Genomic DNA, 27,176 nt, shown 5'->3' on the forward strand with positions numbered 1-27,176 from the left:
TTGTAATTTCCTTATGTCCTTTGGAAGTTCTCATGATGTTTTAATAGAGAGAGACACAGGAGGGCACTCTAACCAACCAGCAATAACATTTAAATGGTTTCAAAGCCTTGGCAGTTAAAAAAATGCATGTTGATTTTATCGAATCTGTTTTTTTTTTTTTTCTGTCTCTCTCTCAGGTAGAATAACCAACTTTGCCAGAATATCTAGCTCCCCTGGGGGGTCTCACTTGTGACAAAGGCCCCCAAGACACACCCTTCACACTGTTCAGTTAAGGTTCTAGGGACTATGGCTTTGAGCAACTCAGCAGAAAAAGGGATTTTTGGCTTACAGGTTACTGAAGAGACTGAGACGTGGTTCCCAAGGGCTCATATTTAGAGGTCAACTGGCTAAATCAAACCGAGAGCGGAAGAGAGAGACCTGGTTATCCAGACTTTCCTCAAATCCCCAGCCTGTCCCCATGATTCAGTTTTCCCGTCTGTAAAATGGAGATAACACCTGGTTTATGTCTGGATAGTTTGCCAATGGAGAAAAAGAGCAGGAAGGGGATGGAAGCAACATATTTGGGGGTACCCTTTACCATCCCACAAAGTGCATTCAGTTTTATGCTAAAAAAATAAAGCCAGCCTGCCTCTCCTTAATGAATTACAGCACGCCAGAGGGACAAAACGTGCTCCGCTGGCAGCTGGAGTAACAAAAGTAACGCATATCAGTCGGAACAGGACCTGTTCCTCCAGATTGGTTTCCCCACCCAGATCTCCCAGGCTGGGGCCCCGACACCGGGGAGGAAGGGGCGTGGGGCTTCTCGGGCGGTTTTCCTCCCCAGGCAGGAGCGGGACGGGTTCCCGGCGGCGGGGTTACTCGCGGTCAAAGGTGCAGCGTGGCAGAGCCAGCTCTGGCTGGCTGGAACGAGGCGGGATGGCGGTGCTCAGCCCACCCGCTCCGCGTCCCCAGGAGCTGTTGAGGAGCATCCGCCCCTCGGTTATCCCGGCCGCCCCCTGGCGGGTGCCCGGGGCTCGGCTCCGGCTTCCCTGCGCCAGACGCGGATTCTGGGCCAAGGTCCCCAGCGCTCGCGGCCCTGGGTCCCGGGGTCCCGCGGGTGGAGCTGGAGCCGGCACCCGAGGGAGGAGCAGGGACGCGGATCAATACAGGGAAAGAGAGGAGGGAAAAAATGTTGCGGGAGAGGAAGAAGCTGCTTAATTCCACGCAACAGGTAGTTGCGCGCGTCGGCCGAGACTCGGCGCCGGTCACGCGTCTGAGACCCTCAAGCTCGGCTCACTGTTCCCTTTGGGGAGTGTCGCCTGGTATTGCTCTAGTCCTCCACTCCCAAGGTAAGAGAGCGCCTACCACGTGGCGGGCGCCGCACTAAGCGCTGTACGACCTTATCGCCTAATTTCCCCCACGTCCCTAAGCGGTAGGACTGTTATCACCCGCGTACTGAGAACGAGGGAACGGCCTTGGAGAAGCTGGGTGGCTTGCCAGGAGTTTTGCAGCCAGTGCCGGAGCGAGGACTCCGAGAAGGGTCTGTGCGATTCTGAAACCCGGGCCACAGCCCACAGCCGCTCAGCTCTACAGGGTTATAGTCCGGTCGCGTGGTCTGCACCTGTCACGAGCCTCGCTGGGTGGGAGGAGAGGGAGAAGAGAAGAACCAAAAGGGTGACCAGGTGCCTCTCCCCCATCCACACCCTCGGCCCGGGGAGAGGAGAGATCATTTTGGGCGCGGGGCTGGCTTTGCGCCTTGGAGAGGATAACCTTTCTTCTCCAGGCATCCAGTCTCCAGCTGGCGCAGGATTTCGGGGTAAGGTCCCCGCTTTGGGGCAGCAGGGGCAAGCGGAGACTCTGGGGTCCGGGAACCTGCACTAGGAGGAAGTAGGGCAGCGGGAGCGTGGCCGCCGGCCGAGCAGGCGCAGGAAGCAGCGAGGCTGCGCGTGGCGAGCGTCCACGCGGTGGGTGTGCGGCGCTTTCATTCAAACTTTCGGGAGTCTCGGTTTGGGCGTCAGCGAAGGTGTGACCAATCAGATTCCAGAGATGGGAATAAATTATGCAAATAACCATCTGGCGATGGGTCAGATGACTCCGATACTTTAAAAAACTACCTCTCCGGTGTGACAGTGTCTAGCCCTGGCTTCCCGGGCAGGCGGCACGGGTGAGGGTAGATCTGGTTCTGGTTCAAGCCACTTCACACTCTTCCCCAGCATCCCGCGGCTCAGTTTAGCCGAGTTTTCCTTTTCCGTCATCTCCGCCTTCAACTGTCTAAGCCCAACACTCTGGTTCAGAGAAGGCTGCCTACTTCTCATCTTACCAGCTTGGACTGCTGGAAATCCCTAGAGGGTTTTTTTTTTTTTTTTTTTAAAGTCCTGTTTCGCGGGAGGGGGTGTGGCGGAGAAGGATGAGAAACTCCATTCTTCTGCTCTGCCTCTGGAGCGTCTATTGTTGCTTTGCCGCGGGAGGCCCCGCACCCCTTGGTCCAGAGGGCGGGCTGGAAGGTAACGTGCACTTTTTTTATTTACCCCTTCCCACTTCTTTTCTGTGCCGGGCCCCCTCTGTCTTGTCGACTCTTACTTCCGTCCATCCTCCTTTCTGCGAGATCCTCCTTCCTTTCCCGCTGCGCTGTCCATTTTCTGCTCCTAATCAGCCTTGCAGTTCACTTGTTCTTCGGCGCTTCTGACCAGGGCATCCCTAGCGAGGCATCCAAGAGGCCGTAGGCTGGCGGGTGTGCTCGCCCGCGCTCGCTCTCGCTCCACCCCTTTCCATTATGTGGTTCCCTTAATCTGGGCTGTCCAGTCAGCCGAGTTGGCTGCCGGCCGCTCTTCAACCTTATCCTCGTCTTTGGAGCTGGAGGTTTTTGAGGCGAGAATGTTGTTAGAAAGAGCTCTGTCGCTTGGTGCCCCTGCTTTTAAATTTGGGGTAGGCGTTTCGAAAGTTAAGGTGGCAGGGTAGCTGGCTCTGGTTTGATTATGCTTGTAGGGACCATTTAGTGAGTAACTTGTGCCCAGAAGCTGCTGGGCTTATTCCTGCAGGTTGCCAGTCTCCTCCCCAACACTTTTTTTTTTTAAGATTGGCACCTGAGCTAACAACCGTTGCCAATCTTCTTTTCCTTTTTCTTCTTCTCCCCAAAGCCTCCCAATACATAGTTGTATATCCCGGTTTTAGGTCCACCTAGCTGTGGCATTTGGGACGCTGCCTCAGCATGGCTTGATGAGCAGTGCCATGTCTGCGCCCAGGATCCAAACTCGTGAAACTCTGGGCCGGCGAAGCGGAGTGCGCAAACTTAACCGCTTGGCCATGGGGCTGGCCCTTCCAACAATTTTTCTAACTGCCCGCTTTCCTCTTTCTACTTTTCTTCATCTTTCTCCTGCTAGCTCCTAGCTTTTCCTTCTTCTAAGTTCTGTAGGGCAATTTCTTCCATTGGAAGAAGCCTGCCCCTAGAGGGTGAGGGTAGTGTTACTCAGTGGGAGAACCAAGTCAGTTAAGCAGGGGAGAGCATGGAGCCCCTAAAGCATACCCCATTATTTCATCTTCTACTATTCTGCTGAGGTTGGGCCAAATAATGTTGATCCAGGTTCAGCTTGTGTGCATTTGGAGGGTTCATTTGAATGAATGGAAAGCCTCGCTTTACTCAGCATGTTGCCAAGTCGAGTGCTAACGGAAGAGTGACCTGGAGTAGGCTGCATCTCTGGTTCCTCTGCTGTAAAATGCTAACGTTCCTTCTGACTTCTATGTTCTGTGATTCTGAGTATTTGTGGGCCATTTCATTCATTTAGAAAATATTTATTGTGTGTCTGCTTAGTGCCAGTCACTCTTCTAGGAGTAGGGGAATATAGCAGTGAACGAGCGGATGAAAACCCCTGCCTTCATGGAGCTTACATTTCAGGGGTGGGAAGACAGACAGTAAACTAGTTAAAATACGGAAACGGTGTTCCGTGTTATGGAGAAAAATAAAACACAGGAGGAAGGTCCGGAGTGCTGGTGGGAGAAGGTGGTACAGGTTTCATCTGTGGTTGGGTTTCCCTCACTGAGAAATTGACCATTGAGTGAGGTGAGAGGTGAGAGCCATGAGGATATCTGGGTGAAGAACAATCCTAAAGTCCCAGAGGTTGAAGTGACCCAGGCTGGAAGCAATGGGACTGAAGCTAGAGAGCTCTGGGGTCAGAGGAGGCCAGATGCTAAGGTGAAACTTTTATGTCCATACGTGGGTTTATCCACAAACCTGTCCCAGAAAGCCAGCAGACTCCTTTTCCTTCTCTCCTAGACTTCCCCATCTGGTCTCTGCGTGTAGCTATCCGGGTGGACATTGAAGAGTTGTCAAACTAGTTATGTCCATGGTTCAAATTTCTGCCAGGTGGGGCTTTTGTTCTTGCTTTAATGACCGAGTGCTGCTTGTGTGTATTTGGCTGCATTTTTGGAACCCTATCCTTTTTACACCTGGTGCGTTCTCTTCCTCCCCTTGCCCCCTTCACCACCACCGTCTCCACTGCTTTGGTCTCTCTTTCAATGATTACATTTGCTTCTTAACTCTGGGAGAAATTAAGCTCCTGGGATGGTCATTTGCTATCTTTTCCCTTGATTTCTGGGTGATAGGAGAGTTTGATCTTCTAATTTCCTGGCTCGTTATCAGAGGATGGTTTCCGGGCTGGTTGGAAGCGTGCAGGATGAGGTTCATTTACAGCCGTCCGAAATAGTGTGGTGATGACAGAGCCTCGTGTTAAAAGGCCGTAGGGACCATCAGTGACCTCGGCTGTGTTTTGGGAGCAGGGCCATCCCCTAGACGGCACTGTGTGTGAACAGCGGAGTTAGAAGGAGCGGTTTTACTGCTCTTAGGAGTTTCTTCATGGCTTCAGTTATTTATTTAACAAACTAGAAGGATGCCTGGCACATGTCTGGCACTCTGAGGAGAACTGAGGATGCCTGAGGCCTTTGGAGTAAGTGCTGGAATCAAGATGGGAATTCTAGGGGAAGCCCATTGTATAATAGGTCGAACTTCTCGCCTCCAATTCCAAAATCCAAAATCTTTCAAAATCAGAAAATTTGTTTGGTAACTTGTTTGGCAGTAAGACCTGGCCTTACCTGACTTGAACTCATTTGGCAGGAAAAACTGAACTGAATGATCAGGAGGCTATTTATAATCTTTACTTTTGCCCTGGAGAGTGAGTAGTCATGGGTTTCCCTGCAGAAACATTAGTGTGTTTGACAAATGAGGAGCTCCAAACCCCGCTGGGTATATGGTATGCACCATAATGCATATACATGGTATATGTACCATGATGCCTTTCTAAAATCTGAAAATTTCTGAATTCTGAAACTCACCTGGTCCCAAGCATTTCAGGAAAAGAACTGGGGACCTATACTCTAAACGTATTAACTTGAGGAAAAGAAAGAGAACTCATTTTGATAGGGAAGAAGAAAGAAAAGCAAACAAGACCTATTTATTTCAAAGTCACAGTGATTGATACTAGTGACTAATTAATACTCTTAAATAGATGAGATGAAACTTTTATAATATCTTTGCAGCTCCTCTAGGGGGTGAGGAGGAAACATTCAGCAGATGTGAAAACTGAAACCCAGAAAGGTTAAGTAATTTGCTCAAGGTTGAACTAGAACTAGACCCAAGGTCTCTCACCGCTCAAGCCGCTAGATGCACCCACGCCCTGTTCTGTCTCCCCAGATGAACCCCACAAATCCAGGGATGTACAGCCTGCTGCCAAACCATCTGTGAAGTTTAGCCTTGTCATCTCTGAGGACCAAAAGCACGAAGGATGCGACCTTTCTCTTGGCCGTGACCAGCCCCTGGAAGACTGTGGCTTCAATATGACAGCCAAAACCTTTTTCATCATTCATGGCTGGACGGTGAGCCTGGGGGAGGGAGCCCTATAGCTTTACACAAGATTTGGTTGCCTTTGTTTTGGTCAATTAAAAAGAATACCGGTGCTTCCAGGTTCCACTCTCTCTCCCCTTCTTTTCTTGAGGGCTGCTTGTATTTCAGATGGCTGTGAAGAATGTCACGGGCCCTTGGCTGAGGGGGCAACCTGGCCTCCAGCAGAGTGGTATTTAATGCTGGCACGCAGCGGGCTTTCAGAAAGTGGCTCTCCTGAGGGCAGCAGCCTTGCTCCACTGGCTCTTAAGGACCCCTCTAATTACACTTAATTACATTGGTCAACCTCTGCCTCACGGGGGGCCATCTCTCCGTAAGAGCTGAGCTGAACTGAAGCAACTTGACTGGCTCCGAGAGTCTATGAGGAGCCAGCTGGCCTGGATTGCTGGCATGGTGCCCTCCTGTTTGCATAGAGATGGCTCCGGTTAAAGGCATTGGGGCTCTTTGTATGCCCTAGCTGAACAATTCATGGTGAAAGGCCCATGACAAACTTCAACAAAAAGGGCTTTAACGCTGGCTTCTGAAGCTTTTGACCAGCAAGGGAATTATTCATTCATATAATGACAGTCTGTAGGAAAATGGCACTATTAAGCGAACAGGTTTCTGCCTGGACTAATTGGGAGGGGACATTCCTCCTCTTAATGATGAGAAATTCATATCCGTTACATGCTTTCTGGGTCTTTAGGTCTGTCACCAACTGTTGGGGTCAGGCCCGGGGGGACAAAGGGGTGGGTAGGCGCTTACCTACCTAATGTGATTGAAGAGATGGTTAAGGGCCTGTCCGTCTATCCTCATCTCACAGCCTACAATTAGAATCATGCATTTGAACCTTTTGGAGGCCCCCTGTCAAAATGCAAATACAGACTGCCTGCAACTCACAAATGGGTTGCATTCCGGAAAGTTCTTTTGTAATCTATTTGGAACTTGGAGCAGCAGTTTCCCATAGAAGCAAGATTGTAAATGGTGTTTGGGTTCCCAGGCCAGGCACAGAAAATCTATTTATCTAATGATGTGCTTGTGGATAGGCTTACAACTGGACCTAGTCACTGCTTCTACTTGGTTTCTGTGGGAAAATGTGTTCTGAGTTCTAATTTGGGATTCCAGGAACAGATCTTCCCTACTCTGGGGTCAAAATGGATGGCAGAGATGGGTTGTGGGAAGGGGTCATTTGTTAACTCTGCGTTTGCCTGGGAGACAGCAACTCCCTGCATCTCCAAGAGAGGAGCTGATTCTCCAGGGCAACCCTCCCCAGCTACCTTTGAATGATGGACCAGGCCACTACTTGCCTGACTGTGACAGAGACTCAGGCTAACCTCAGGCCAGTATTGCCACCAATGCTTATCTCATAGTGTCCCTATCAGACAGGGGGGCAGCAGCAGAGGACACCAGCTATGAAAGTTTTGATGGGAAAAACTGGAGATGTAAAGAGCAATGGAAGACAAACACCTGGGCAGCAATCCTGCCTGTGGCTGGCCCTGCTCACATGCAGATGTGTGCTCCCTGAGCAGCCAGTGTGAATCGGCTGGGGAGAGGGTCATGGAGCTGAATTCCATATTCATGAAAAGAATTCTGAAGGCTGGAAGAAGAATTTTTAAAAAATGGCCTGTTTTCTCTGCAGATGAGCGGCCTGTTTGAACGCTGGCTGTACAAACTCGTGTCAGCCCTACAGACAAGAGAGAAAGAAGCCAATGTAGTGGTGGTTGACTGGCTCCCCCTGGCTCACCAGCTTTACCGAGACGCTGTCAATAATACAAGGGTGGTGGGACATGATGTCGCAAGGATGCTGGACTGGTTGCAGGTAATGAGATGAAAGGGAGTCATCTCCTCTCATGAGCAGGATCTCCAACCTGAAGCTTCTTGAGAAATACAGGTCAGACTGTTACAGAGAACGTCAGGAGTCTGTGAATATCTTTGGGATTCAATTTTTTACTGAATCAAGTGTTACTTGAAATTCTTGAAAGTTGGGACTTTTAGAAAGCTTTTCAATTATTGATCTGTCTCTGGATTTTTCCTGTTACTTTATTTGCAGGAAGAAAATTTGCCTTATGGGTCATTACTTGCTAATGCCCTTTGGTTGGGAGTGGTCAGGAGCCAGGACCAGCTTGTAATCTGAAATCCCTATGGAAGTCTGCTCTTGCTTCTGAGAGGTGGCTGTCCTGAGGGTGGGGAGGGGGTTGATTCAAACGAATGCAGCCTACTGCTTTGCATAAAATATTAAGTGTGGAAAACAGATCTGGACGTCTAAAATTTACTTTTCATAGGTCAATGATTTGCCTGAGATCAGAGGACTTAACCTGAGGCAGGGGTACACTGGCAAAGTGACCCAATCATCTGGGCAATTCTGGGCAATTCCAGCCTGACCTTCTAGAAGCAAAAGCCCATGGAATCTGATGGATTCTGGCAGAATTCAGGATTCTGGAGCGGTCCCTCAATCCTTTGCCTAGATTGTTTTGTAAAGCTCGGTTCCTGAGCCGTGGTGTCAAATTTCCACCTCCTCACCCCTTGCTAGCTAATGCCCTGTCAGGATAGGATGCTTTAGCTCTGGGGTCCTGGGCAGGCTTGTGGGGAGGAGTGGGCAGCTCCTGGGCCTAAGAGGGCAGGCAAGGAGCATGCTGCTGTGGGCTGTGGCTGGCACTTAGTGTCCAGTGAGTCTGTGGCTTTGACCTCCACCCTGCCACCCCTGCCCCACTTAGATACTGCCAGAAAGAACTGAAGCATGTAGGGGAAGGGTCAGGTACGCAGCTTATAATCACAGCCTCCACTCTGTCCCCAGCACTCGGCATTTGAAGTGCCACCCACTCTTTTGACCTCCCTTTACCTGGCTATGTTCCATTGCCAGCAATGCCAGCCATGCCCTGGAAGGCCTCTGCCCCCAGCGCCTGTGTCTCCTCCTCTTTGTGGTGGAATGGCTGAATTGTTGGTGATCCTGGGGGCTCGGAACCACACTCTTGACTCACGCTCTTTTGTGACTTCCTGCAGGGGAAAGATGGTTTTTCTCTCCGGAACGTTCACTTGATCGGCTACAGCCTTGGAGCTCATGTGGCTGGGTACGCTGGCAACTTCGTGAAAGGCACGGTGGGCAGAATCACGGGTAAGCGTGGCTGTCTCCACTGACAGCTGGGCCCTGGGCTCTCTCGGGGGAGGTCACTTGGCTTTTCTGAGCCAGCGTGAGTGAGCCATAGAGGGTTAGCTTTGGAAGAAACCTGGAGAATATCCAGAGCTTTTCAAATGTTCTTTTTAGTCACAAAACTTTATTCAAAAAACTTTTATATAAAGTTTTGAATAAAACATAAAGTTTTGATATAGAACTTCTGAATAAAGTTTTTATTCAAAAAACTTGTTTAGGACCCCAATATATGAAATAGAAGGGGTGTTCTGGTCAAAGCTGGGTGTAGGTGGGTAGTGTCAGCCTTGCTCTTTGGTCCTTCCTTTTCTCCGGGGGAATCTCAGGGTCCCAGAGCACCACGGAACACAGTTTGAAAACCACTGGTCTAATCCAACAGGTGAGGAAACACCCAGGGTTTTGTTAGTACTGTGGAGTCAATTCTGACTCCTAGCAACCCTGTGGACAGCAGAGAGGAACCTGCCCTCTTTTTGCGCCATCCTTTCACCTTCCAGCGCTGCATCACACAATGCTCTGCTGCTATTCAGAGAGTTTTCATGGCCAATTTTTTCAGAAGTGGGTGACCAGGTCCTTCTTCCTAGTGTGTCTTAGTCTGTAAGTTCCACTGAAACCCATCCACCATGGGGGACCCTGCTGGTATTTGAAATCCCTGTGGCGTAGCTTTCAGCATCACAGCAACAAGCAGCCGCCACTGTAGGACAACCAATAGATGGGTGGTGTGGTTTCCTGACCGGGAAATGAACCTGGGCCACGGTGGTGAGTGAGTGGCTGCAACACCCCCGGGGGCAAACAGCTAACAACTAAGGGGCAGTACTGGGGTGGAGCCATGGCCTACAAACCTCTGAGGCTCACTTCCAGTCTCTACCTGTGATACTCCAGGACCTCAAGGGAAAAGAAGGAGTGCGATCCAGTTTAAATTCTGCCTCTGCCACACACACACACACACACACTCCTTTAGAACCAACTGTTTGATTCAGCGTAGCTTGAGAGCTTTACTTTTGGTTACCAGGCTGTGGGGCCTGAGCTGTTAAGTGGGCAGTGATTATGTGGCCACACATGACTGCTTCTTAACCCATTGCCGGTACAAAGCTGTTCAGCCTTAAGCCGCTCTGGGTTCTATTGTCTTAGCACCTCCTCCCAGCCCTCAGTGAGAGGCAAGATGTTTCAGAGCCAGGCCAGCTGTGTTCAAACCGCAGCGCACACAAGGCCCCTGCCAGAGCACCAGGGCCCAGGCTGTCATTGGCAACAAGGACAAGCTGCAGATCCTTCCTTTCCCTATTTCTAAATCTGAAATGAGGTGGGGCTAGTGAGGAGCGTTCCAGTTCTTTCCCCTTGCCTGTTGGAGTGGGAGCTGCTGAGATGCAGGCTTTGCTGGCGGAATGCTAATCAGTGCTCCATGCTGTCTGCGTGGAGCCTGGGGGCCCGCATGTCCTGAGCACAGCCCCTTCTCTCTGGCCTTTCACGGTGGAGCGGGGGCCTGGGGTGAACTTGACAGGAAGGAGTGGCCTCTGTCCAGTTGCCAAGCAGCACCTCGGAGGGTATTTGGCTGCTCTGATGCATGCTGTTGTGCATGTCTGATGGGGGAGGCTTGTGCCCTCTCCTCTCCCCTCAGACTTCCCAGGGGCTTGGTGGTCCTGACTGGTAAGAGGAACAGAGACTGCAGCTTGTGTGGGGTCCTGAGGTCGGTGATGCTGCTGTGCAGAGGCCAGCAGGGGGTCCTTAGCCTGGGACCTGCAGCAGATACCTGAATCCCTGTCTTACTTGGATCAGAGAGCTGTGGACTGGGGTTTGCTAGGATTTACCTTCTTATTTTTTTGAGGGAATTCTGCAATGTACTAGCAGAGAGGTCCTGTATTCCTAGTTGAAGCTGTGTCTAGTTATAAAAAAAATAAGCAAGCAGATTCATTCATTCAAGAAGTATGAATTAAATGTCCCTTCTGCAGCCTCTGGGCTAGATGCCACCTAGTGTCAAGTACCTAATGTGTGATAGGTACTCTTGGCTGTCTCTAAGCCACATAGCAGCTGGGGTCTGTTTGGCTTCATTTTACAGATGGGGAAATTAGGACTCAGTGCTTAAATAATGGGCCCAATATCTTGTGCCCTAAGTAGCAGAGCCAGGATTCAGATTCCAGAACCTGCACCTAGCCACTGCAGCATGCTGCCTCTCCTCAGGCAGAGTAGGCTCTGCCCTGCGAGGCCAGATTGCAGAGGCTTTCCTGTGTGTTTATGTGTGTGCACAGGTGTGCGTGCGTGTGTGTATTCCATTTGTTGAACACAGCACCTTTGGAGGAGTCTAATTGCATGGAAGAAGGGGTGGTTTTCCATCTTCTCTTTTTTTTTGGAGGGGATAAGTTCTCCCTCCCATTCCTAGTTAGAAAAAGAAAATTGTGCAACTTTTCCCCAGAGTCTGTGGGCCCTGGCTATGCCTCGGGCCGGGTCAGGCTGGGTGGGTGAAGGCTCAGCCTGCCTGTCAGCCGGCCTGTCGAGCAGCTCCATCAGCCGCCTGCGTTCCTCCAGCACGGCCTGGTTTCCATGGCACTGACCGTCTGGTGGAGACCTTTGTTCACACCGAGCCAAGAGCTCCTCTCTTGTATTGGTTGCAAAGCAGAATGTTCTTCTTTTTTTTCCCTCCAGGGGACATAGTGAGAGGCAGGGAGAGGCTGCCTGTGTCAGTACTGGGGTCCTTGCAGCCTCTAAAAAGAGTCATTGTGGGCTATTCTGGGAGGACACTGCTTTTGTGCCATCTTTCTTTTGGGTCCTGGGCTGGGAATGAGCCCCCAAGCAGCTTGGGCTCCCTTTCTGCCTCCATCACACATACATTTTTCTAAACTTCTTTTGGAAACTATTTAGAGGCTCAATTTCTATCAGTTCTCATGAGTCGTGAGTTCCACAAGCTGCTGTCCACTCCAGACAATAGCTCCGGCTTTTGTTTATCCTAAAATCACCCCTCTCAAGCCTCACAATGTGCTCCGGGATGTGGGGAGCACAGTTCCATTACCCAGCTCCTCCTTTGACGACTCTGTTCTTGGTCATATCTCCTCCCTAGCGTGGTGTTCCTAGGTCAAGGTTTCTCAGCCTTGGCGCTATTCATATTTTGGGCCAGCTACTGCTTTGTGTGAGAGCTGACCTGAGCATTGTAAGATGTTTACCAGCATCCCTGGCCTCTACTCTCTGGATGCTGGTAGCTTCCACCTTCCATCCCCTGAGTTGTGTTGACTAAAATTGTCTCCAGACGTTGCCAAATGCCCGTAGGAGCAACATCAGTCTCAGCTGAGAACCACTGTTCTAGACTAAACAGATCCCCTCTGCGGCACATATTTTCTTGGTAACTTTCTCCAGGTCTCCTCCCTGTGTCTATAGGGCAAAGGCCTCCTAGGTTGCGGTGAATTTGCTTCCTATAATTACTTTGGCTTGGCAATAGTAGTGAGATTTTACATCGACAAGCACTTCATCTCTTAATATCTCACATGAACCGCATGACTTAAGACATTGAAATTTCATTTTACAGATGATACTGAAACATGGAGAAATTTTTCAGAATCCGGTTCACAGACCACGTACTTTGAGGATCACCTGGGGAATAAATACATATTTTCAGGCTCCACACCAGACCTACCAATCAGAATCTCTAGGGTATCAGGGAATCTGCATTTTATGCTTTGCAATCTTTTTTCAAGGGTTTTGCATTCACATGGTTCCAAAATTAAAAGAAGGTGAAAGTCTCTCTTGTTGTTGCCACTATCTGCCTAGTGCCCTTCTCTGCCCTCTCTCCCGACACATACACACAGGTACCCTGGGGCTTGTGTCTCCTTGCAGAGTTTTTTTTTTTATAGCTGCACAATGGGATTTGAATTGTTAGCAAGCTCTCCAGTGATATTTGTGCTGTTTCAAATGTGAGAACCAGTGCTCTCTACAGCGCTGCCTGCCTGTTCAATACAGTAAGTTTGCAGGCAAAAAGGTTTTCTCCTTGTGGCTGCAGAATAGAGGAATCCTGGAGGCCTGGGATGTGGATTCTCAGAGTATCTGGGGTACCCCCCTCTCTTGCCATTCCATCCCTGGGCCTGATTCATAACTAAAGGAAGGGGAAGAGTAAGTCCAAATATAGATAGCTCAGTTTGGGGACACTGAGTCTTCCCTCCGGAAGATGTAGGTAGCTTAGTTATTCTGTAAACCTTCTGCTAACATTAAGGCTGTGGAAGGCTCTCAGTGGCAGAATAAATGGGGTGAATGGCTTAGTTTCAGCCAGCCCCCATTCTTTGTCGAACCGCTCCAGTGCTGACAGTCCATGGTTCCTCGCATCCACTTGTTACGTGAGCCTTGTGGCTAGTTGACTGAGTCAGCTGAGTTGTCAGGACAGCTGAAGCCTTCAGAAGAAAGTTCCTCTACAGCAGGCACCACGCTGTTCAGGATTCACAGTGCCGGGATGTCTTCATTCTGTACACGCCGACTTAACTTTAAATCAAGACTCGTTGACTTGGTGCACATGACGGTCCATCTTGGCTCCCCCTTCTGCTGTAGGTTTGGATCCTGCTGGGCCCATGTTTGAAGGGGTGGACATCCACAAGAGGCTGTCCCCTGATGATGCAGACTTTGTGGATGTCCTCCACACCTACACACGTTCCTTTGGTTTGAGCATCGGGATTCAGATGCCTGTGGGCCACATCGACATCTACCCCAACGGAGGTGACTTCCAGCCTGGCTGTGGGCTCAATGATCTCTTCGGCTCAATTGCGTATGGAAGTGAGTTCCTATATTCTGCTTCATGTGGAGGTTTGACTCAGTTATCACATCTCCTCAATCAGCCAGAGCTGATGTACTAGCAACATCCATTTTATCATTCCCACCTTAGTGCCGTTCATTCTACAAGCCTGTTAACAGCCTTCCTGCGGTCTCTGCTCTGCTTTCTCCTGCTTTGAGGTTACAGTTATTATGGATTACTTTCTTTTTATAACAAAAGGAATACATGTTTGTTGGGGAAAAAAATCAAGCAATATGAAATTGCATAAAGGAAAAAGTGAAAATCCCCCTCACCTCCCACTCCGCTCCTACTTCCACTCTTCAGAGGCAGCTGATGTGAACAATTTGCTTGTATCCTTCCAGTCTTTTTTCTTTGCAAATTTATTTGTGTGTGTGTGTGTATGTGTGTTATGTGTGTGAGTGATTATATTTTTCAAAATCACATTGTTCTGCAACTTTCCTTTTTCAGACGTAATACATATTATGGACATTCTTAAACATCAGAGCACATAGATCTATTTACCTTATTCCTTTTAAAGGCTGTATAATAGTCGTTAGTATGGATGCACTATGATTTTATTTTTTGTAACATTTTGAAGAAGTAAAACCAAGACGCTTTCTCCATTCACTTATGATTTCTCTTCTGAAATCTACTGAGTGCCTGAGCTTGTTCCCAGCAGACTTGGGCTGAACTGAATTTGCTGCTGAAAGTGATGTGTGGCCCCAGTGACCAGTCCCTTTCTGGGTTTTTCATTTGCTCATTGCCTTGCATCCTGGCAGCATTTCTAAGTCTTGGCCCGGTCAACTCTACTTTGAGGCTCTGCCCTTTGGATGTCCCACTCTGTCACCCACTCTTAAGACTGGTGCCCTCTCCCCACGCGATAATATCCAAATAGCCCCTTTAGGGCTCGGAGGTCCATGCAAGGGGAGGTCAGCCCTGCCTCGGGAGATCAGATGATGGTGTTTCTTAAGGCTGATGCTGTTAGTGAGGAAAGGATGGGGGTGGCTTTGCTAAATTTTTCTTACTGTCCAAGGATTTACTTGAACTATTGGCTTTAGCCTCTGGTTACAAGAAATAATGATGTACCACGGGCCAGAAAACCCAGACTATACTCCTAACTTCATAACCAACTGACTATGTGACCCTAAGCAAATTACTTCACCTCTATGGCTCTTTGGGCCATAATCTTTAACTGAAAGGATTGGACCTGAAAGGGGTTGGCAAGCATTTTCCTAAAGGAGCAGCTAGTAAATATTTTATGCTTTGCAGGTCCTATAGTCTCTGTTTCGACCCCTCTGCTCTGCTGTTGTAACGTGGGAGCAGCCACAGACAATGGGTAAACAAATGAGCATGGCTGTGTGCCGATAAAACTTTATTTACCAAAACAGGGCTAGCCTGCAAGCCATCACTTGCTGAGCCCTGGACTAGGTGGTGTTTAGCATCTGACCCATTTCCAGCATTTTGTGACTGTACAACTCTCTTAGGAGTTAGTGACTCCTCCTGCACAACTGGTCTCCATCACACTATTCAGTGCTTGTTATATGTACTCTCTTGCTCTTCATTCTTTGTGTGTATTAGTGCTGTCTTCCCACCTGGAGAGAAAGCAGTTAGGCAGCAGGAAGGGCTGTCAATTCTTCTACATCCTGATGGGAGCCTAGCACATCACTGGGCGTGCATTAAGAACGACACACAGAAGAATGCTAACAGTAACAATAGAAGTCGTTTTTACTGATGAGGTGTACAGTACTTATTGAGCGAGTGGGCGAGTCATCGAGCGGCACTTCGTCCTATGTGTTCTCTGTCTCTCTGTCCTCCAGCAATTGCAGAGGGGGTGCAATGTGAGCATGAGCGTGCAGTACACCTGTTTGTCGACTCCCTGGTGAATCAGGACAAGCCGAGCTTTGCCTTCCAGTGCACGGACTCAAACCGCTTCAAAAAGGGCATCTGTCTCAGCTGCCGGAAGAACCGTTGTAATAGCATTGGCTACAACGCCAAGAAAATGAGGAACAAGAGGAACAGCAAAATGTACCTGAAAACCCGGGCAGGCATGCCTTTCAGAGGTGAGCCTCAGTCCCAGCCCGCAGTGCCCTGGCGGAGGACTTTGTCTTTTCCTTCCTTCTAAATATCACCTTTACAACAGAGCACATCCCAGCCCGGGCTATGTGACCAGCATAGTTTAATCAAATCATTGCAAATCAGATCATGTTGTGCCTGCCCTGGGGAAGGTAATCTTTAAAAATAAATGGTGGAGGGCTGGCCCGATGGTGTAGTGGTTAAGTTCATGTGCTCTGCTTCTGCAGCTGAGGGTTTGTGGGTTTGGATCCCAGGCACAGGCCTACACTTGTTAAGCCATGCTGTGGCGGGAACCCACATACAAAATAGAGAAAGAGTGGCATGGATGTTAGCTCAGGGTCAATCTTCCTCACCAAAAAAATAAAAATAAAAAAGGTGGAGACTCCTTTGGTGATGTGAATCCTCACTCCGTGATCACAATATCAATATCTTAAATTTCTATCTTACATTTAATTTTTCAAAGCTGTTTCATGTTTGTCTTCTCATTTGATTATCATAATAATCTGAAGTAGGACCAACAGGGGTCAAAATGATATCTTGTATTTTTATGACGTGTTATAAACCATAAGGTTTTGCGAGTATTATTTCACATATGAGGAAGTTGAAGCTTGAAGAGGCTAATACCTTGGTCCTTAATTCAAGGTTACACAGCTAGAAAGTTGGCCAGAATCCCCAAAAAGTCCCCCAAACCCCAAGGTCAGAGCTCCTTCTTCTATACTGCAGTGCCCTCTTATGTCACTGGACAGAATGAGACCAGAGGGAGACTAGAGGCTGGGCTGGACCAAAAGGATGTCGGTCCCTAAAAACTCAGTGTGCTAGGTGACTCAGTTTGGGTCAGGGTGCCCTGAGATGACAAGCAAGGCTCACACATGTCTTTCCTGCTGTCTTTGCAGTTTACCATTATCAGATGAAAATCCATGTCTTCAGCTACAAGTACATGGGAGAAATTGAGCCCACCTTTTATGTCACCCTTTATGGCACCAACGCCGACTCCCAGAATCTGCCTTTGGAAATGTAAGTCACAAGTTTCCCTTGCTGGGTTCAGGACAGAGAACAAGTTGGTTTGAGAGTGGGAGAGAGTGCGGGAATGTGTGAACAAGTACAGAAGAGAGTCTTCTGAGTGTCTCGGGGAGGAGCTGGATGGTTCCACTGGACTCTGCCGTCCTGTCTCCCACTGTACACTCTCCTTTAAGCCCTTGACTCAGAACATTTCTGGGAGGGAAGCTCCAGGGATGAATCAGCAATGCGAGAAGCTGCTGGATCAGCTGGGCAGAAACTGCTATTTCATTTCAGGCAACGCCTGACACCTGAGGCTTTAGGAACTTCCTAAACGTCATCCCTGGACCGTTTCTAATGATCTGTGGGAGGGACACAGCAATCTGTATGTATTTGTTGAGCCCTCACAGAGTACAAAGCACCGTGCTGAGTAATGTTGGGATTTCAAAGCAATGTCATCAAAGTATCACTCTCAGGGCTCAGGGTCTAGTTGGGAGACCAGATTTGTACACACATGCACAAAAGTGGGGCAAGGCAGGCTCCTCCAAAAGGTCAAATGAGAGGGACAGGCAGGAGGAGGCTAGGAGTCTGAGGGAGACAGATGCCTGAGGGCTGAGAGGAAGAGGACAGTGTTGGGTGGGGATGCGACTTCTTTGGGCTTTCTCATTTCTGTTCTTTCTTGGTCCTGTCCCTCCAGGAAGTAGCATAAATGGGTAGATGCTCTGGAAGGGTTAGGATAAGAAGTCAGGGTGCTGTGAGCAGAGTTGTCGTTCTGTCCGTGTGGAACACAGCTGAGCTTCTGTCCTGGTTCTGCAGGGGGGCCATGGAGGGTGTGGAAGAGGGACCTCTTGCTTGTTTCACTCCAGTCACTGTGGGGCAGGTGCTGCCACAGTGTCACCCCACATGGTACAGAAGTTTTCCAGGTGGCAGGGGAGTGAGACCGGCTTTTCTCTCCTCTTGTAGAGTGGAGCAGATCGGGCTGAATGCCACCAACTCCTTCCTGGTCTACACCGAGGAGGACTTGGGAGACCTCTTGAAGATTAAACTCACCTGGAAGGGGACACCTCAGTCCTGGTACAGCCTGTGGAGGGAGCTTCGCAGCTACCTGTCTCAACCCCGCAAATCCGAGCGGGAGCTGAATATCAGGCGCATCCGGGTCAAGTCTGGGGAAACCCAGCAGAAGTAAGTGCCTCATGACCCTTTTTGGCTCCATGTCAGTGGTGAGCCAAAGGTGCGTGCCTCTGTGGCGTCCTTCCCTTTGCTAAATGTGCACCTTCAGTCCTTCCATATGCAGAGCAGCGGGCAAAACCTCAAACACTGGTGCAAGGAAAAGTGCGCTCCAGAGCAGGGGTCTGTCAGCTGTTGCGCACCTTGTGCCCAGATCACAGGCCCTCAGCTGAGAGGGGTGGGCAACCGGGCGCTGGAATCCAGCCCTTGTTCTGTTTGCCAAGCCCTGTGTTGGCTGGAGGAAGAGGGGCTTCCCTGGACCAGGGCTCTGGAGGAGCACAGCCTTGCTAATTTATTCGCTCTGAGGTCCAAGCAACCGAAAGTCTTTCTCCTGAGCAGAGCAAACCAGAGTATCAAGTCTCAGGAGCCCCCACAGATAAGGTCTGTGGGAGGACCTGGGTTCCCTAGCATCCTGGTTTCAGAGCGTTATATCTCTCCTTTGGAGGCTCTGAGTCAAGGACATGTGCTGGAATCCTAAGGTCAAGGAAGAGAAGCCTCTCTGCCATGCCTCTACACCACGGCAGGTTCCCCATGTCTTTTAGCCCCACGCCTAGCATGAAAAATCCAGACCATTTATATATCAGCCCCTAAAACTGTGCCTTGACTCTCTGAGCCCACTTCTTTCTAAGTAGAAGCCAGGGAAGCCTGGGAGACCTGTGTCAACAGAGGAGGGTTTCCTTGACCACGTCCTCCAGCAGGCCTCTGGGAGGGCACTGCCAGCCTCGGGATGGGAAGAAGCAGCCTCCACCCTCTTTGTACCTCATCTGGCATTTTCTCCATCACAACTCTTCACGTGTCCTGTTTCCATCCATCACCTATGGCACAGCTTGGCCTCGAGGGGAGTGGAGGCTCAGGTCCCTTGTCTGAGTGATTCTGGTCTAGAAACCTGTGAACTGGGGAGTACCAGCTGGGGAACCGTTAGCACCAAGACTGTGACCTAGATAATTATGTCTTTTTCCTTCTCTTGGCGCTTGTAAGTGCAGCCTGTACCTGTGGGTGGGGTAGCAGAAAGATGGTCCCTTTTATAACATATTTCAAATATAATAAACCACTGAAACTTAACAAAGGTAAAGAGTTTTCCATATGGGTTTCAGATACAGGATTTTACAAAGTAAAACATGACAGATAGAATTGAAGCCCCTTTGTGCCTTTCTCCTGTCCTGTTCTTCCCCTTTCAAACCAAATGTACTCATCTTCCAACACTAACTAGTGGTAGTGTGTTTTCCGCCTTCGTGATCTTAGACCTTTAGTCCTTCTGTTTGTATATGTATAAACAGCATATAGAATTGTTTTCGATTCTTCTGAAGTTTACGTGAACGACCATATCCCTTAACACATTGCTTTTTTCATTCAACTTCGTTTATGAAATTTACCCAATACATATAGATCTAAGCTATTCACCTTTAACTCCTTTATGTAAACTGTTATTGTACAAAGAATAGCTTCACCATTGTTCTGTGAATATTGAAGTTGTTGCTTCCTTTTTGCAGTCACAAATTGTGCTGGGATGAATATCCTTGTACATTTTCCTCGTGCACGTGTGTGAGGGCTTCTTTGGGGCAGGTATACTAAAAAGTTGAGTCACCGGGTTATGGCATATGTATCCTCCAACTTGATTAGGTATTACTACATCCTTCTCCAGAGTGGTTGGACCAGTTTTCAATCTTAGCCTCAGAATAAGAGGTCTCCTTTCCCCTCCTCCTCATCTACATTTGTTGAAACATTCTCGCCATTCTGTTGGGTGAGAATTGACTACTACCACCTGTTGTTTTAATTTGCATTTCCTGATTGTGAGTGTGGTGGGTAAACTTTTTATATGCTTATGGGCTGTTTGGGCTTCCTGGTAAAGATTCTTAAAGCTGTTCTGAATGTGTCTTTTGTCCTTTGGGTCAGCATCAAGGTCAGGTGTCCCATCCATCTCTTGGTCATGGAGTCATGCTAACCATAACCAAGGCTGGGGTAGCCCACATGGTTTGGCTGTAAGTTATAGTTAATGGTTATGAGACCCCTGATTCTTTCTGTGGTCTTGGTTGTCCATTTGCTGAATCTTTGATTTTGACTTGAAGATGAATTCCAATTACCCTTGTTCATGGATATTTATGAACACTGTACTTGAGGTACCTTGAGTTTCTCCATTCGAGGAGTTTATAGTCCACCATAGATGTAGAAATCCATGAGCAATTCAAGGCAGTGTATAATGTGTTAAACCAAGACAAAACATTCATTATTAACTCCATGCCATAATAAGTAATAGCAACAAAAGCAACATTATAAGGATGTGCTTTTCTGTTAAATTGAGAGGTCAAGGGTTTGGGCAGTCAGGGGGGCTTCAGAGAGGCTGTGCCTCTGGGATAGACAGAGCAAAGAAGGTGGAAGAGGTATGGTGAAAGGCTGCGTGAGCCAGATTATGGAAGATGTCCAAGTGAGACGTGGCTTAGAGTGCTTGCAGTAGCGATGGGAGTTCTGAAGGTTTTTGCGTCAGGCTGTGGCATGATGGCAACTTCTCTTTTCTCCTTGCTCCCTCCACCTTGGATGCAGAAAGCACCCTCTGGCTGATGCACAGCCATTACCTCCCCATGGAATTTTGGCTACATTGGTGGTTTCTTTTTCCTCCTAGATTGACTTTTTGTGCAGAAGACCTTGAGAACACCAGCATATCCCCTGGCCAGGAGCTCTGGTTTCACAAGTGTCGGGATGGCTGGAGAATGAAAAATGAAACCAGGTAAGCGGGACTCCTCATCTGTTCATGCAGTACACGTTGCGGGTCACCTAGCGTGTGCTGGATGTGGGTCTGGGCACTTGGGACATAGCAGTGAACAAAACAGATGAAAACCCCTTTCTTTATGAAGCTGACCTTCTGCTGGAAGGAGATAGAGAATCGGTGGAATGCGTAGGATGTCAGAGGTTGTTAATGTCCCTTGGCCTCTTGTTCTGCCTCACTTCATAGTTGTCACAGCCCATGGTCCTGCTGGAATGAGATCTTTCAGGGACTAAGTCTCTGGGGTGGGTGCTCTTGCACCTGTCTTAGATTGAACTCCTTAGTGACCATGGCTGTGAGAATATGCCAGGGTTCCTAGCTTCCTTCTGGGCACCAGGTTGAGTGGAGTGGGACATAAAGGAGACGCACAAGGTATACTCCCATTTTTAGGTATTCTGGAACCCAGGTTGTATGAGTTGATATTAGTGGGCAATTCTCCGTTTTTTGAGAAGCAGAACTGCTCATGTATGTGGCACTGAATCTGACAAAGGGGTCATCATGCTTCAGTATCCCATTGCCCCAAGCTGGAGTCTCATTATTTCAGAATTGAGGAAGGCTGGTCTCATGGTGTGAGGTGGTGGGTGCATCCAAAAGGGAAATCCATCACACACCCTCTGAGCCTAAACACCTGCGGAGGAGGAGGCGCCCCCCTCTTGGCCCAACCACGCTACTGGATAATGATGCTGCTGCCATACACCGAACACATAGCATGTGCCCACCTGCATTTGGTGCCTTCCATACATTATCTCATTTACTTTTATCATCAACCCCATGATGCTGGTGTTCTTAACCTGTGTACAGGTGGGGAACCTGAGGTTTGGGGAGGTGAAGTCACTCTGTCCAGGTCCCCCAGCATGTGATGACCAAATAAGGATTTGCAGCAAGTTGGTTTACTCTAAAGCTTGTGCTGTTTCTTGAGCGTGTAGGTTCCAGTTTCTCAGATGAATACCTCACCTCCATCTGGGTATCAATTATGAAGCAGCTGTGCTCATGTGGGGTCCCCTGTGATTAACCGTCTGCCAACCCTGAGGGCCGGGCTCCGTCCCAGCTGCTCTGTCTCCTGTTCAGAAGCATCAGCATGACCACAAGTTCAGTGATCACAAGACTGTGGGATTCTGAAAACTGCCCATCTAATTAAGTGACTCTGTCTAGTGTAGGCTCGTATGATTTTCTGCTATAATAGTAATTTTAATTCTTTATGTTTGTATTCAAATGTATACCTTTCCAAGTACTTCCACATATATTAACTTCATTGATCCTCAGAACAGCCGTGTAGATTGGACACGCCAAGGAAGGATTACCATTCTTATTGCTGTTCTTAGGATAAAATATCCTAAAAGACAAGTTGTTCTTTTCTGCTCCAGAACTTCCCAACAGTTGAGAATGATGCAGCTCGCCTCCTACCACCTCTTTGAGAAAACAACTCATCCTTTCCTTTACTCTCAAAGGAGCAGAAGACAGTAGGAGCCTGAGTAACAAATTAACAAAGGAAGTCATGACCTCTCTAGACATATGTTACACCTTCAGTATTCTCTCTCCTGACACGGATACTGTTCACCTACTCACGGATAAGCAAACTGAGGTTCCAGGAGGATCAGTAGCGCATTAGTGTAGCTGAGACCAGAATCAAGATGTCTGACTCTGTCTTGTCCCTTTGCTGCCGTACTACAGTCTTTCTTGTCTTTCTAGATCAAGGCAAAGAGGACTCACTAGTAGTTCTCCGTGCGGTTGTGTGTGTGCGTGTGCTTATGTGCGTGTGTGTGCTGCGAGTGAGTGTTGTGCTAAACATGTGAATGCCAGCGCTGAGGTGTATGGAACTAGGAAGCCAGAGAGGGCTCCAGCATGGTGTTTCTCAAAGTGAATCTGTGGCTTGTTGGAGGAGGGGGAGAAAGAAGCCCTCAGGACCTTTTCTATTTGTTCTGAAAGGGAAGCAAGTAAAAGAGTTTGACGGGTACATAAGAAAGCTTGGTTTTGAGGTGAGCAGAGCGCATCCTCAGTCAGGCTTGCATGATCGCTAAGCCAGCTAACCAACGCCACTCTCAACGGTTCCTTTCAGCCCAACTGTGGAGCTTCCCTGAAGGTGCCAGCCAGGCCCCCTGCCCCCGCCTTCCAAGCACACGGAGGAAAGTTACTGCTGAGGACCCACCTGACGGAAGGACCCCTCTCAGCCTTGGTCCTGGGGCACCCGGAAGAGCCTGCTTGCTGGGCCCAGGACCTTGCCTCCTACGATGGCTGGGACTTCTTCCCGGAGAGGACCATGCACTGCTACCCCTGCTGTTCCTGCTGCTGCTCTAGAATAGCTCTCACTCCAGATCTGTGTGCAGACAGCCGGATGCCCAGGCCCCTTGTGCACACCAGGCTGGTTTCTAAGTGACTGGATGAGCCTGTGTTTTTCCTGACAAGGAACTCTCACTCTGAAGTGGCTGTGTGGAAACCTGTCAGCTGCTTGACCTGACTTGAGCCGTAGTGCGAGGTCTTTCTGCTGGGAGCTGACTCATGTCAGGATGGCAGACCTATGACCCTGTTCACCCAGAGAGGGGAGAATAGATCTGGGCTGGTGCTGATGCCCTTGCTTTTTGGGTTCGATGCGCTACGTTGATCAATACTGGGTACATTTTAGACATTCCGACCTGCTCCCCAACTCACTCCCTAGAGCATGCATCATTGGCTTTCTTATTTTTCCATTGCTCATTTTTTGATTGAACAAATGTTTATTAAGCACTTAAACTGAACTAGTGAGTGGCAGTAGACAAATTAGTAAACCTCTCCAAACTGTCTCCTCATTTGGAACCTAATGGCCGTGGGATATCTAGCCCCCCTTCCAGTTTAGATAGTTCATGAATATATATGTGACGAAAGGCACGACGGCCGTTGAGAGCGCTACAGGACGTAAGAGTTGGGGACCCTGAGGCTTTAAGTGATTTCTACCTATTTCTTCTTAGTTAACATGGGTGTTCCCCCTAAGAGTGACAGGTTTGATCACTAGCAGAGTAGTGAGCAGCGTATCACACGTGCTGGGGATGGAAAGGTGGCCAATTGCCGAATGATTGCTTGGGAGAAAAATCTCTTCTGTTTAGGAAGATGGAAGGTATTACATATGTTATACATATCTGTTTATGCAGAAATCAGCGTCTGTCAAACAGAGCTGGAGCTAAGATTTAAAACAGTGCTTTTTCCTCCTTGGAATCTCTTGTTCTAATACCAGTGCCTTTGCTAGGTTAAACCTCTTGGAAAAGCCTCCAATTTGAGATCTTGATTTGAATTAATAGACATGAAATCTGAGAAATCCTTTTGCATGTGTATCACCTAATTAGAGACTCTCAACAGGACGTGAGCTGGGCAGCTATTATTATCTCTATTTTACAAAACCAAGACTAGTGAGGTTCAGCCACATGCCTACAATTATATACAAGTCGGTAGCGGAGCCAGGCTGAGGACCCAGATTTCTTGGAAGCACAGTTCGTGGTATGTTCAACTCTGCAACTTCATCAAGACCTCTACAGCCGTTTTCCATCAATATGCCCCAGATGTGACAAACAAGGAATTGTTTTCAGAGCCATCCATAAAACCATAAACCCTTTTATTATAGGACAATGACTATGCCAAGGGGTTGGGCTTTTTATGGATGAGATTATCTGGAAGGAGGTATGATGTCAGGTGGGGGGAAGAGCGATTTTCTTTGTACTTAAATTTTTAAAGGACATTGTTTTAATCTGTATTGTGCCAAAGTTGTATCATTATTTAATGCCAAACTTCAGAAGACATAACCAGTCAAGTCTTAATTCAAGGTATTTTCTCCATCCACTTGTGGCTTCTTCTCTTGCTTCTGTGACTGCTTTCTAGTCAAAGTGAAGCTTGTATTATTGGCTGTGCATTCTGGTTACTTCTGACTTCTGTTTTTAGTCATGGAAGCCTTGGGAATCCAATCCTTGGTGGGTCCTGTATTTATACATTTGGTCTTAGACCTTATTTGTATATGATGATGCTTTTTTAAAAAAAATGTTAAGAATACTATTTATTTTTCAAGTGTATATAATGTATAAAAACAAATATACAGTTAGTTTTTAAGACTAACCAATTTGAAGATTAACATTTTTTTAGCGGTTTGTGTGTCTTTTCAGAATTAAAGTTACGTTAACATATTATATTAATTACATAGGAACACGGTTACAGTCTAATGCAATTTTTTTCTGAATATATGTCCACACATATGAATATTCTTTCTTTTGTAGACTGACTTTATACTCCATATGCTATTTTATAACCTGACTTTTTCATGTAACATCTTTCTATGTCAATAACCATAAGTCCACATAATATTTTAAATAGGTTCATAAATTCTATCATATGAGTGTGCCATGATTTACATAACTAGCCCCCAAACAAATTGGGTTCGTTTTAAAATTTTATTAATTTTTTTATTGAGGTTGTAATAGTTTGTAACATTGTGAAATTTCACTTGTACGTTATTTTTTGTCAGTTACCATATAAATGCGTCCCTTCACCCCTTGTGCTCACCACCCAACCCCCTTTCCCCTGGTAACCACTAAACTGTTCTCAAGATTAACATTTTTTAATAGTAAAATAATAAAAAAAATTTACAAAGTTCTCCGTGGTCTGGCAACTTAATTCTTAAAATTTGAAAGAATTATGGCTGCTCAAGCCTAGACAAAGAGTTACTTTAATATAAGGTATATTCTCTATTTGATACTAATTATTGGTAGGAAATGGACAACAACTCCTTTCACTAAAGAACAAGAAGAAAAATTATTTGAACACAGTAGAAACGCCTGAGAGTGTATGTTAGGAAGAACAAAGAAGTTGGCTGAACACTGGGGGACATGAGCGAGGATATAGGTTTGGTTGCATGGGACCTAGGTAACAGTGACTCTAGATAGAAATTGATTTCCCTACTTTGTTAAAGTCCCAGCTGGTACTGAGGTTCCACTCCATAAAGCCAAGAGGGATCCAGGCTCTTAGCTTTTTGCTGTGCCATCCATAGGATGTTCCCCTCATCCCCACAGTCCAAAGTGTCCCCCACTGGATTCCCTTCCAGCCCAAGGGAAGGTAGAAAAGGAAAGGGAGCGCATATTCCCTCTTAAAAGCATGACTGTGAAGTTGCCCACATTCTATTGGCCAGAAATCCGTCATGTAGTCACATGGGAAGCTGGGAAATCCTGTCTTTATTCAGAGTGCCCACGGGCCCAGCTAAAAATCCAATTACTTTTTCTAAAGACGGAAATTGGATCTTGCCATCTGTTCATCATGAATTAATTTTTATTCCCTAGAGGCAGAGAGATAGACCCAGGGCACCTTTTAAATCATTCAATTTTGTAGTCAATTTTCAGCAATCTTCAACTGATCTATCGCTATAAAACAGGATGCATTACACCAGTTTGACTTTATTTCTAGTCTTAAACGTTAAAATGTTTTCAAATGAGAAGAAACTTCTCTGTAGGGGGCCTTTCTGGTGGTAGAAAGTGGCTGCTCTTCATGTCCACCCAGAACATTTTGAAATACCAGGGTTAATCGTGGCAGTAGGGGAGGGGTTGGGTTAGACAGTGAGAAGTATGCTCTGAACCTAATTCAGGTGACGAGGAAACGGCAGAAATCTATCTGGCAGAGTAAAGGAACTTTGAAATTGCCCAAAGATAGAGTCACAGTCTGGGTGACTTCAACGTGTCTTGTCAGACTTGGGGATTCAGTGCCACCCCTTCACTAGTCAGAGTCCGGCAACTTCTGCACGACCTCCTTTGACTCTACACACAAAGTGAGGCATTGAACTCCTCGGAAGGATGGATGCCAAGTAGTTACTAGAATAGCCATTGTTACCCAAAGTAGTGTTTCTTAGTTATTGCATCTGTGTTCATAGCTACCCTGGGCCCTCTGCCATGGAAGCTCTAGGAGGGCAGATATTTCTATCTGTCTCATTTGCTGCCGCAGCCCTAGAACGCAGACTAGTGTCTGGAACATAGAAAGTGTTCAATAGATATCTATTTATTTTTGTTTTTTATTCTTTTGAGGAAGATTAGCCCTGAGCTAACATCTGCCGCCAATCCTCTTTTTGCTGAGGAAGACTGGCCCTGAGCTAACATCCACGCCCATCTTCCTCCACTTTATATGTGGGACGCCTACCACAGCATGGCTGGATAAGTGGTGCCATGTCCACACCTGGGATCCGAACCGGCGAACCCTGGGCTGTTGAGGCAGAACGTCCGAACTTAACCACTGTGCCACCGGGCCGGCCCCAAAAGATTTCAAATGAATGGATGAAGTTGGGTACAAGAAACCAGGTGCTTAAACAGGCAGTAAGGGAATTGGGAAAAGAACAATGAATTTGAAGTCAGAAATCCTGGGATGTCACTCAGTATCATATGAGCTTTAGGCTAAA

At 47.8% G+C, this 27,176-nt stretch overlaps 1 protein-coding gene across 3 annotated transcripts; it reads left to right on the forward strand.

Annotated features, from left to right (window-relative positions):
* Positions 1 to 794: 794 nt before the first annotated feature.
* LIPG (lipase G, endothelial type) lies at positions 795 to 25,393 on the forward strand. 3 transcript variants are annotated; one of them, XM_070627590.1, is made up of 10 exons: positions 795 to 1,328; positions 5,663 to 5,844; positions 7,488 to 7,667; positions 8,849 to 8,960; positions 13,512 to 13,733; positions 15,549 to 15,791; positions 16,698 to 16,818; positions 17,764 to 17,982; positions 20,645 to 20,749; positions 22,842 to 25,393. In XM_070627590.1, the coding sequence occupies exons 1-10, from the start codon at positions 1,169 to 1,171 to the stop codon at positions 22,861 to 22,863; spliced, it is 1,566 nt and encodes a 521-aa protein (XP_070483691.1). In that variant the 5' UTR covers positions 795 to 1,168; the 3' UTR covers positions 22,864 to 25,393. The 3 variants fall into 3 exon arrangements, with proteins under 3 accessions (XP_070483691.1, XP_008512915.1, XP_070483692.1); XM_008514693.2 differs by lacking the exon at positions 795 to 1,328 and adding an exon at positions 2,079 to 2,483; XM_070627591.1 differs by lacking the exon at positions 795 to 1,328 and adding an exon at positions 2,109 to 4,919.
* The last annotated feature ends 1,783 nt before the right edge of the window (positions 25,394 to 27,176 follow it).

Source organism: Equus przewalskii, chromosome 7 (genome assembly GCF_037783145.1).
Source record: "Equus przewalskii isolate Varuska chromosome 7, EquPr2, whole genome shotgun sequence".
Lineage (NCBI taxonomy): Eukaryota > Metazoa > Chordata > Mammalia > Perissodactyla > Equidae > Equus > Equus przewalskii.

Excerpts from the sequence above, each read along its gene's own strand:
- LIPG (XM_070627590.1), top strand. The coding sequence starts at position 1,169 with ATGTTGCGGGAGAGGAAGAAGCTGCTTAATTCCACGCAACAGGTAGTT. Across the intron at positions 15,792-16,697 it reads GGCAGGCATGCCTTTCAGAG|TTTACCATTATCAGATGAAA; the intron begins GTGAGCCTCAGT and ends CTGTCTTTGCAG. Across the intron at positions 17,983-20,644 it reads TCTGGGGAAACCCAGCAGAA|ATTGACTTTTTGTGCAGAAG; the intron begins GTAAGTGCCTCA and ends TTTTCCTCCTAG.